The 10,637-nt window shown below is 46.9% G+C and overlaps 2 protein-coding genes across 2 annotated transcripts; one reads left to right on the forward strand and one right to left on the reverse strand.

The window, feature by feature from the left end:
* The first annotated feature begins 4,641 nt into the window (after window positions 1-4,641).
* Window positions 4,642-5,473, forward strand: LOC124688209 (protein TIC 20-v, chloroplastic-like). Its single transcript, XM_047221919.1, has one exon. It carries the CDS (start codon window positions 4,668-4,670, stop codon window positions 5,298-5,300), a length of 633 nt encoding a protein of 210 aa, XP_047077875.1. The 5' UTR covers window positions 4,642-4,667; the 3' UTR covers window positions 5,301-5,473.
* Window positions 5,474-5,994: 521 nt separating this feature from the next.
* LOC124688210 (transcription factor BIM2-like) lies at window positions 5,995-8,164 on the reverse strand. The gene is made up of 9 exons (XM_047221920.1): window positions 7,979-8,164; window positions 7,794-7,905; window positions 7,496-7,565; window positions 7,316-7,411; window positions 7,146-7,184; window positions 6,840-7,002; window positions 6,480-6,627; window positions 6,265-6,391; window positions 5,995-6,122 (listed from the first exon to the last, which is right to left on the reverse strand). Exons 1-9 carry the CDS (start codon window positions 8,073-8,075, stop codon window positions 6,063-6,065), a joined length of 912 nt encoding a protein of 303 aa, XP_047077876.1. The 5' UTR covers window positions 8,076-8,164; the 3' UTR covers window positions 5,995-6,062.
* Window positions 8,165-10,637: the final 2,473 nt, after the last annotated feature.

A 10,637-nucleotide genomic window follows, 5' to 3' on the forward strand; every position in this document is an offset into this window, starting at 1 on the left:
GACGATCACTTCATGGATATGCGAATATCGTTAGTGCCCCAATAGTTGGAGGATTGGGACGCCTTGCGTCTTCAATCTTCGTACATTCCCATAAAACTTATGAGTTTATGTAGTCTCACCAAATTATATTCTATCATCTTGCAATAAGGTCTTAGATATCACATATATCTCATACCTTTGATTATTTCTGACAGATTTGAACTTCAATTTTCACGGAGACAAGATAACTTTAGGTACTAATTGAACTTCAATTTTCACGGAGACAAGATAACTTTAGGTACTAATTGAAACCATAGCTCTTTGAATCAACAATGTGAGGTTTACTAAAAGTTTGCAATAGGACTTAATCATTTCTTGATTCTTTAACAATACGGTACCAGTCCGTAAAGTTTCTTGTCAGATTTTAACAGTATTTCTATCTCAATTACAAGACTAGCGCTTGGTAGAAAACGGATGCCAATACTACAAATTTAATTCAAAATACTACTCAGACTATGTTTATGATAATTAGTTCATGTTTTAATCTAATTACTAATGAACTCCCACTTAATACAACATCCCTCATAGTTGTTAAGTGGTACACGATCCACATCCACTACACCAAAACCGATCATCACGTGAGATGATGTAGCTTCAATGGTGAACATCAACATGTTGATCATATCATCCATATGACTCGTGTTCAACCTTTCGGTTTCCGTTGTCCCGAGGCCATGTCCGTACATGCTAGGCTCGTCAAGCAAACCCAAGTATTCCGCGTGTGCAACATGGCTTACACCCGTTGTATGTGAACGTTGAGTCTATCACATCCGATCATCACGAGATGCTTCGAAACGACGAACCGTGCAACGGTGCATACGAGGGGAGAACACTTTATTATCTTGATATTAATGTGAGGGATCATCTTATAATGCTACCGTCGCGTTCTAAGCAAAATAAGATGCATAAAGGATTAACATCACATGCAATTCATATGTGATATGATATGGCCCTTTAGTCTTTGTGCCTTCGATCTTCATCTCCAAAGCACGGACATGATCTCCATCATCAACGGGCATGATCTCCATCATCGTCGGCGTAGCGTCAAGGTCCATGGCGCCGTCTTCATGATTGTTCACCTCATGTAGCAACTATTACAACTACTTTGAAATACTACTCAACATGAAATTTAAAGACAACCATAAGGCTCCTGCCGGTTGCCACAATACAATAATGATCATCTCATACATATTCATCATCACATCATGGCCATATCACATCACCAAACCCTGCAAAAACAAGTTAGATGTCTCTAATTTGGTTTGCGTATTTTACGTGGTTTAGGGTTTTCGAGTGAGATCTAATCTACCTACGAACATGAACCACAACGGTGATACTAGAAGAGTAAATTGAATCTTCACTATAGTAGGAGAGACAGACACCCGCAAAGCCACTTATGCAATACAAGTTGCATGTCGAGCGTGGAGCAAATCTCATGAACGCGGTCATGTAAAGTTAGCCCGAGCCGCTTCATCCCACTATGCCACAAAGATGCAAAGTACTCAAACTAAAGACAACATAAGCATCAATGCCCACAAAACAATTGTGTTCTACTCGTGCAACCATCTATGCATAGACACGGCTCTGATACCACTGTAGGGATTCGTTGCATAGAAAACAAAAAATTTCCTACCGCGAGAACGCAATCCAAGCCAAGATGCAATCTAGAAGACGGGAGCAACGAGGGGATGATCAAAACTCACCCTTGAAGATTTCCAAAGCCTATAAGAGTAGGCTCTTATTGCTGCGGTAGACGATCACTTGCCGCTTGCAAAAGCGCGTAGAAGATCTTGATCACGGTGCCACGATCGGGCATCACCTCCGTACTCGGTCACACGTGCGGTGTTGATGACGACGTCCTTCTCCCCGTTCCAGCGGGCAGCGGAAGTAGTAGATCCTCCTCGGAATCCCGGCAGCACGACGGCGTGGTGGCGGTGGTGGTGGAGAACTCCGGCAGGGCTTCGCCTATGCGCTGCGAGAGTATTATGTGGAGGAGGAGAGGCTAGGGTTTGGGGAGAGGGGGTGGCTAGGGCGCCGGCCATGGGCAACCCTAGGTGGTGCGGCCAAGAGTGGCTGCCCCCTCCCTCTCCTCCTCATTATATAGGTGGAAATCCCCAAGAGTTGTAGTCCAAGTCTTCGAATAAGACCCCAACAACAAAACCTCCCATAGGTGGGAAACCTACTCAAGGGGGAGTCCTACCCAAGGTGGGACTCCCACCTTTCCCTTAGGTGGGGTGGCCGGCCACCTATGGTGGAGTCCACCCGGGACTCCACCCCTTAGGGTTTGGCTGGCCATGCAAGGTGGAGTCCCTCCGGGACTCCACTTTCCATGATGATTTCTTCCGGACTTTTCTAGAACCTTCTAGAACCTGCCATAAATGCACCGGATCATTTCCAAACTTGGAATATGACTTCCTATATATGAATCTTATTCTCCGGACCATTCCGGACCTCCTCGTGATGTCCTGGATCTCATCCGAGACTCCGAATAAAACTTCGAACTCCATTCCTTATTCCATATCTACTTAAATGACATCAAACCTTAAGTGTGTCACCCTACGGTTCGCGAACTATGTAGACATGGTTGAGACCTCTCTCCGACCAATAACCAATAGCGGGATCTGGAGATCCATAATGGCTCCCACATATTCAACGATGACTTAGTGATCGAATGAACCATTCACATACGATACCGATTCCCTTTGTCACGCGATATTTTACTTGTCCGAGGTTTGATCATCGGTATCTCTATACCTTGTTCAACCTCGTCTCCCGACAAGTACTCTTTACTCGTACCGTGGTATGTGGTCTCTTATGAACCATTCATATGCTTGCAAGCTATTTAGACGACATTCCACCGAGAGGGCCCAGAGTATATCTATCCGTCATCGGGATGGACAAATCCCACTGTTGATCCATATGCCTCAACTAATACTTTCCGGATACTTAATCCCACCTTTATAACCACCCATTTACGCAGTGGCGTTTGATGTAATCAAAGTATCTTTTCGGTATAAGTGATTTACATGATCTCATGGTCGAAAGGACTAGGTAACTATGTATCGAAAGCTTATAGCAAATAACTTAATGACGTGATCTTATGCTACGCTTAATTGGGTGTGTCCATTACATCATTCATATAATGATATAACCTTGTTATTAATAACATCCAATGTTCATGATTATGAAACTAATCATCTATTAATCAACAAGCTAGTTAAGAGGCTTACTAGGAACTCCTTGTTGTTCACATAACACACATGTATCAATGTTTCAGTTAATACAATTATAGCATGGTATGTAAACATTATCATAAACACAAAGATATATTATAATAACCATTTTATTATTGCCTCTTGGGCATATCTCCAACAAGCTTCAGGTCAACCTTAAGCTTTGCAATCTCATCCTGAGCCTTGTACCTTCTCTCAACATCATCCAGGGCATCATTTATCCTACCCTGTTTGCAGGAATAATACATTTCCCAGAGCTTGGACAGAGACTTGCAAAAGGGGTGCAGGCCAAACTTCATCAACCCAGTGCACAAAGTCACATGTTTCTCCATCCTAAAATGTTAACGGCATGATAGTCAACAGTTAGTACCACACAATGCAACAAATGTAATGATGTATAACTGCAACTGAGATCATGAGTAACACAGACCTCCCCTAGACACGCCAAGAACCTCCTGCCAGTCCAGCATCCTTCAAAGGCAACATGCTTGACAACCACACAGTTACATTTTCAAAGCACAGGCATTTCTCCATCATCGGCTCTTCCACAAAAATCGGAGTCATACATGCTACTGGGACCCTAACAGAGCAAATGTAGAAAGTAAAAACCCCAAAAATCGAGCTCAAATCAGAAACCCCCAAATTACTATGAACCCTAACCCTAGATTTGCCACAGAGTGGGTCGGAAATCACTAACCTCGGTGCCTAGAGAGCTCAAGTCATCAGGAGATTCGTCTTCGTCGCTCCAGGAAACCATTCCGGCGGCACGGCGACGGAGCTTGGCGGCGGCCCGACGGCGGCGTTGGGAGCCTCTATCGACAGCTATGGCAGAGAATTGAGCGCAGGAGAGAGAGAAGAGCTGTCCAGAACCACTTAACACGCAGACCTAACGGCCATCCACGCCCACCGTCAACGCATGGACACGTGGCACCTGACAGTGGCCCCAACTTGACAGAAACGTGGTTAAACTAGGCCAAACGTGAAACCAGTGTTGTCTGTCGCGAGCCTGCCCTGAGTCGGTGCTTATGTGTCGCTTAGCCTCCAACATGTGGTCATGTGACACCGAAGCCTCAATTATCGTGGTTTTTTTTGTCATTTACTGCCCGCGTCGGCACACTAGGCGTCAAATAGGAAACCCCGAAAATTTGTCGGGCCTCCGTGCAGTGCTGGGCCGGCCCGATGGCCAGAACTGCCAGCCTCCGTCAACACCACTGCAGCAGCAGCACCAAGCAATCTCGTCGTCTCCCACTCGGCCACATCCCCCAAAACTCCACAAAAATCTCCACTCCCCGGCATAACCGCCGCTGCCGCTGCGCCACGCCGTCAACAACCCAAACGCCCTCCGCCGGACTTCCTCAAACACCCACAAAAATCTCCAATCACCGCCCGCCCGCCATGGCCTCCGCCGTATCGCTCCTGCTCCTCTCCTCCCCGCGCCCGCTCCACCGCGCCGCCCCGTCCCTCCTCCGCCCCCCCACCCGCCTCCCCCTCCTCACCCCCCGCCCCCGCCCCCGCCTCCTCGCCGCACCCCCGCGCGCCAACAACGACAACAGCGACGCGGTGGGGGCAGCCGACCGCCTGGTAGCCGCCGTCGCCTACCTCTACCCGTTCCTCGACGGCGCGCACCACGGCCGCTTCGTGGTCGCGCAGTACCCGTTCTTCAACGCCATCCTCAGCCCGCTGGCGCCCGCCGCGCGCCTCTTCCACTCCTCGCCCCTCACGCCCTTCCTCCTCTTCGTCACGCTCTACTTCGCCGTCGTCCGCAACCAGCAGGCCTTCTCCCGCTTCGTGCGCTTCAACGCCATGCAGGCCGTCGCGCTCGACGTCCTGCTCATCGTGCCCGACCTCCTCGCGCAGTCCTTCGCGCCCTCGGGGGCCGGGATCGGGCTCGACATCTTCATGAGCGCCGAGAACACGGTCTTCCTCTTCCTGCTCGTATGCCTCGTGTACGGCAGCGGCGCGTGCCTGCTCGGGATCGTGCCCAGGCTGCCCATCGTCGCCGATGCGGCCGAGCGACAGGTGATGTGACCGACCTTGCTCCGGTCTCAGTGTGAAATGGAATCTGATATAGCACATCCCCATGGTTTGTTATGTTTATTCACAAGTTTAGTATAGTACACTAGCTGTCTACGGTTTTGTTTATCATTCTAATGGATGGTTCATACAATGGCATTACAATGAATGATCAGATGAATTTGTTATGTTTCTGAACCGTAATTCACAACATTAGTGTAGTGCACTGCATGTCTACGGTTTTGGTTATCAGTTTAACGGATAGAATCATGATACAATGGCATTACAATGAATGATCAAATGAGCTGAATCCACATTCTATCTTACGATACAAGCTGGATCCATCCATGGTTTGTTATGTTTTTGAATCATAGTAATTCACAAGTTTAGTATTATACACTGGCTGTCTAAGGTTTTGGTTATCAATGTAATGGATAGAATCATGGATACAATGTCATTGCAATGAATCATCAAATGAGTTGAATTGACATTCTATCTTTTGATACAAATTCTATACAAAGAATGAGTTGAATGAGGGAGAAATACAAACACATTGTAGAATCTGAACTGCATTTACAGAATCAGCAATGAAAAAAATCAGGGAGAGTTCTGAATACCCTCCCCAAAACCGCTTCCTTGGTATACTGATGAAGCTTTAGGTTAGTAAAAAAATGTAGCTGCAATATAAATAAAAGAATTGCATCAGCTGTAGTTTGCTGCTGCAAAGTCCTGGTCTGAACTTTGCGATGAATGGGCTGTCTAGTTTGGGACAGAGATCTAGCTTCTGTCGCACCGGAGCCTCTTGGCTATGTGGATAGGTTCTTTGCCTTCGTTAGCCTATGCAATGAGGCGAAAAGAGTCATTGTTTTCTTATGTCTGAGAATTATGAGCAAGTCACAACATAATTTAGAAACTTTCTAAAGCTTAACTTCTCCAGATTGATCGATAAATTTAGGTACATCTATACATCGGTATATACCTTTGAATTGTCATCTGTATGAGCATTGGCCCGTGCCCGTCTGTCCATATTGATCTCTACAGATATGTTAGCCTGAGATGGATCTACTCCTGACTTCTGTAGTGCTTCTTTCAGTTTATACAACAACCTGTCACAAATCGAAACAGTATTCGTTTAGTCACACTACAAACATATCTAATTGTAGTCGTGTAAGAAAAATTAGTTTAGGAGCATACCCTTGGGAGTAAGCACTAGAAAGACTCTGACTGTTACTGTGATGACTTGGTGGCTCGTGTTTGCTTAGAGTTCTGTTGCTTGCATCACAGTTCTGGTTCATGGTTGACATACTCAGCCACGGTGGCTGATTGCTAGGCATACCATTCTCTGCATTTAAAGACAACGGGCATGATAACCTAGCTCACACCATTTATTAAAAAAAACTGACTACTGAAGGTAATTGCACAGTGCAGAATGGGAACATAAAAGCACATAGCTAAATTTGGACAAACGATCTTCCAATCGGAATTCCTTACCAAAGGTAATGGAATACAAAAGCCAGCACATAGCTAACTTGACAAAAACAAAAACTACCATACCTGTTATATTGTGGGAGGAACTGGCGGTCGTGCTAGTTTCTCTTACACTTTGTGTGCTGAAGAGAGGAGCAGGTGCAGCTGTAATGCTCTTGGAACTGTGCTGTTCTTTGTTCATGTTTTCTCCAGTAGTTGATAAACCTCCTCCTTGGACTTGACTGATGTTCTGTGGAATCATGATAAAATATCAAATGAAGGTACTTATCTTTGATGTATGATGAGTTCGCCTCAACAAAGAACTTGTCATGACTAAAATATCATTGCTTGTTTTGCGCCATTTGCGTTTTCATTACTTCTATAAGGAATTACCTGTGCATTCATCCATCGTGATCTGTAGTACACTTTGTCCTGCCAAAAATGAAAAGGTTGTTTGAGAATGTAAGTTTAGACTTAAGTGACCTTGTCTGTTTCTGCTTCTAATAAATAAGTCAGTGTGGTTCTTGTGCAATTCTGTTATAAACAAGGTAGAATGGCCATACCCATGGCATTGATTTGGCATCCACGTGATTCTTGTCTGGAACAGCAGACTCATATTTGTGGCATCTCTCTTGCAAGTGCCTTATGTATTCGATAACCTGCAATAAAAATGTTCGGGAGGTGAGAATTTGCAAGTATAACCTGACGACTGCCGTGCCGAATTTACAAGATGTCGTGTGAACCTCTAGAAGGAAAGAAGCTTTATCCCTTTTCTGATTGCAGTTCGGCAGGAGTTCCCGAAGCACGTCAAGCCTGAAAGAGATCACAAATAGATGCTTCTTAGAACGTCGGGATCATTCTAAGAACGAATTGCTCATCATGTGTGTGTGTGTGTGTGCTTATATGATTTATGAGATGTCCTTTCTGGATTTGCTTATAGAATGCTGAGCTCTCACTGTTTCCCATGGCTAATGTGCTACTGCTTGGTCCTAACCCTCTGAATTCTGCACAATGGTGGAAGTTTGATCTCAGTTAGCTTGCCTGTCATTTATCTTGGTCCTCCGCCGCTGCTCCGTAGCGGAATGCTTTGACCTCGGGCTGTTGGGCTCCTGATCGGCACTGCTGCCACTGCTCCTCCCCTCTGCTCTCGACGCTGAACATTCATAGCAAAATTCTGCGTCTGAAACCGTAAAATAAAACCGTACGTGGTGTATCAACTGTCTTACCTCTAGATCTCTTATCAATGCCGGAATCTTGCCACATTGTAGACGGAGCACCACGAACAGTAGCACTTGATCCTGCCGCGTGTGCCATCTCCACCATGGAGGCAGCGACCGATGCTTCCCTCAGCTGAGCGTCAGTCACTTGCCTGATGCTGAACGTCCCAACGCCACCTGGCAGCACATGCTCCTCCAAATCTGCCGCCGTAACGACCGCCATGTCTCCGGCAACCTCCATGCCGTCGCCGTTGCGCTGCTTGGCTGGCTCATGGGGCTTCAGTACTGCAAGACAATGCCATGTCCTCATGAGCAATCTGATGCACGTACATGCTCGTGTGATCTGAATTCTTAAGGTGCTTGAAGCTTGTATTTCTATTTTGGACGCCAAGATCGGCGCTTGGTTTCAAAGCTTTTTCTCGAGGGTACGCCTAGGTAGGCAGGCGTACCATAATTTTATAGAAGATGGCAAAGAAATTCACAAGAGAGGTGAAGAAGATCTTGCGAAGAAGATCATCAGCCTGGTTTTAAAAGTTGCCCGCAAAAAAAGAGAGACTTGGTTTTCAAAGTGAGCGTGCAAAGATCGGAGAGGTAAAAAACAGAAACAAAAAGGCAAGGAACGTCATGGCTCAACAGAGACGCACAGCGTAGACGGGAAAGAAGCACGCCGGCTGGAACGACAAGCATCCTAGCTGGCACAAATGGCCGGCCGACACTTGTTGCAGGTTGAAGAAGGCCAAATTAAGAGATGCGGCGGTACCTTGCTGGGCGGAGTGCAGCCTGCGCTGGAACGGCGACGAGCCTCCGGCGCGGAGCGAGAGGAAATCGTGTGCCGGCTCCTCTCCTGCTGAATTACGCACGCACGGCGGAGCCATGGCACGCCATGATCAGCATCAGCGGAGGAGGTAACTTAAAGAGTGGAGATGAACACGGTGGTGCTTGTCTTGAAATGTTTACCTTGGAAGAGCTCCATTGCCGGGGACAGGGGCTCAGGAGATCTGTCGGAGGGAGCTGCCTGCCAGGTCTGCCAGCAGCAGAATGACGGTGGCTGGATCTTGGTACTGGCAGTACTGGTGGAATGTTCAGCGAGTTCGGATGTGGCAGAGCTTATTATACTCGGCTCGATCGGGGGAGCGGAGAGACTAGAGAGGCGTCGGGGAGGTGGGGGGAGATTTGACAATGGTTTAACAAAGTGGAGGTAAGCCTGCATATGCCTGTCCGTTTGGTAGTGTTGTATCTTCAAAAGTTTATTGTACAGTACGCAGAAGCTCCCTCTCTCTCCTCCTCGTCTCCCCCCGCAACAAAGACAATGGGTAACTTTTTTTTCTGACAATGGGTAACTTTTTTTTTCTGACGGGTAGACAATGAGTAACTTACGCAAAGGAGGAGTGAACCCAGCTTAACTAGTTAGAAGACTGGATGTACAAAGCCATCACGTGGGTTCAAATCTTCTCGGACACGAATATAGTTTCCTATTTATATAATTATTAAGGCCCACCCTCTTCGCGTCCTTCTTCATGAGGCAAGGGCGCCGAGTGACGCTTTTACGGTGGTTGTACCGCGGATCATACAGTGGGGATGCGAACGATGGTGGCGTCTTGTGCATCACTTCCTTGGCAAGGGGTTAGAAGGTGGATCGTCGTGCTTTCTACCGCTTAAACTGACGACATCAAGTTTTGGTGGCATGGTATAGCAAGGTCTCGGCGGTGCCACGCGTAGGGTGGTAGCGCCGCGACTTGCGATATACTGAGCTTTTCATCGAATGAGGGCCCCTGTATCGCCATGAGGGTGTCTCGGCGATGGCCCAGGTTCCTAGTTGGTGAGGAGATTTTCTGCTGGATTATTCTTCATGCATTGTCGGGTTCGTAGGTGTTACACGGTGGCCTTAGATTTTCTGATGTGCGATTTTTGTTGAACTTTTGTTGAATAAATTAATTAAGAATTTCGATGCAGAGGGCACCTCGGTATATTTGAGCGTAGTTACCGGGATGACAGCCTTGGATCAGAACAGATGATGCATGATCATTTATCGCTAATCACTGACATTGCTAACCACCGCTCGGTGGGGATGGATATTGTGTGCACGTTGGAGGGAGACGGAAAGAAAAGAAGATGGCTAGCTAGTACCTCATGTGCTCCGCCGGCGAGCCCACAAGACGAGTGGACGCGGTGGGCCTCGTGCTTGTGCCAATACCCAAGGTATATCTTTATCTTCATGGCATCCACACTTGAATCCAACACATAGACTATAAGAAATACCTAGGGAATATTCCTACATATGAACTAAACGAAAACATTAGTCCATAAGAATTATCATTAATTACCAAAAACACACTTAGGGACAATGTACCCTTACAACCTCCCACCTCAGGAGTTTGTCGGAGAACTTCGAGGATGACCAAGCATCGCTGAGCGACGACAACGGAAGGAGCAAGCCCGATGGATCTCAACAATCACCATGGGGACACATACTACGAATACTAACCCTACATCTACGATGAGAAGAATTAATCCTAGTATATACAAAGGAGCCATGCCACCACCTCCAGCTCCACTCCATCGGAGCGGTCGTCGGAGGAGGAGAGAAGCGGCGGCGGGTGAACACGGGTGACTCTCAAAGCCTAAGAAAGGATAGGGAAAGAGAAAGTGGAAATAAGAGCCACTCACC

The sequence above is a fragment of the Lolium rigidum genome, chromosome 2 (genome assembly GCF_022539505.1).
Source record: "Lolium rigidum isolate FL_2022 chromosome 2, APGP_CSIRO_Lrig_0.1, whole genome shotgun sequence".
NCBI lineage: Eukaryota > Viridiplantae > Streptophyta > Magnoliopsida > Poales > Poaceae > Lolium > Lolium rigidum.

What these genes read in the sequence shown, in the direction of transcription:
- LOC124688209 (XM_047221919.1), top strand. Translation starts at nt 4,668, where the DNA reads ATGGCCTCCGCCGTATCGCTCCTGCTCCTCTCCTCCCCGCGCCCGCTC.
- LOC124688210 (XM_047221920.1), bottom strand. Translation starts at nt 8,075, where the DNA reads ATGGTGGAGATGGCACACGCGGCAGGATCAAGTGCTACTGTTCGTGGT. An exon ending in ATGCCAAATCAATGCCATGG is followed by an intron (nt 7,185 to 7,315) that starts GTATGGCCATTC and finishes CATTTTTGGCAG; the next exon opens with GACAAAGTGTACTACAGATC. An exon ending in CACGATGGATGAATGCACAG is followed by an intron (nt 7,003 to 7,145) that starts GTAATTCCTTAT and finishes ATGATTCCACAG; the next exon opens with AACATCAGTCAAGTCCAAGG.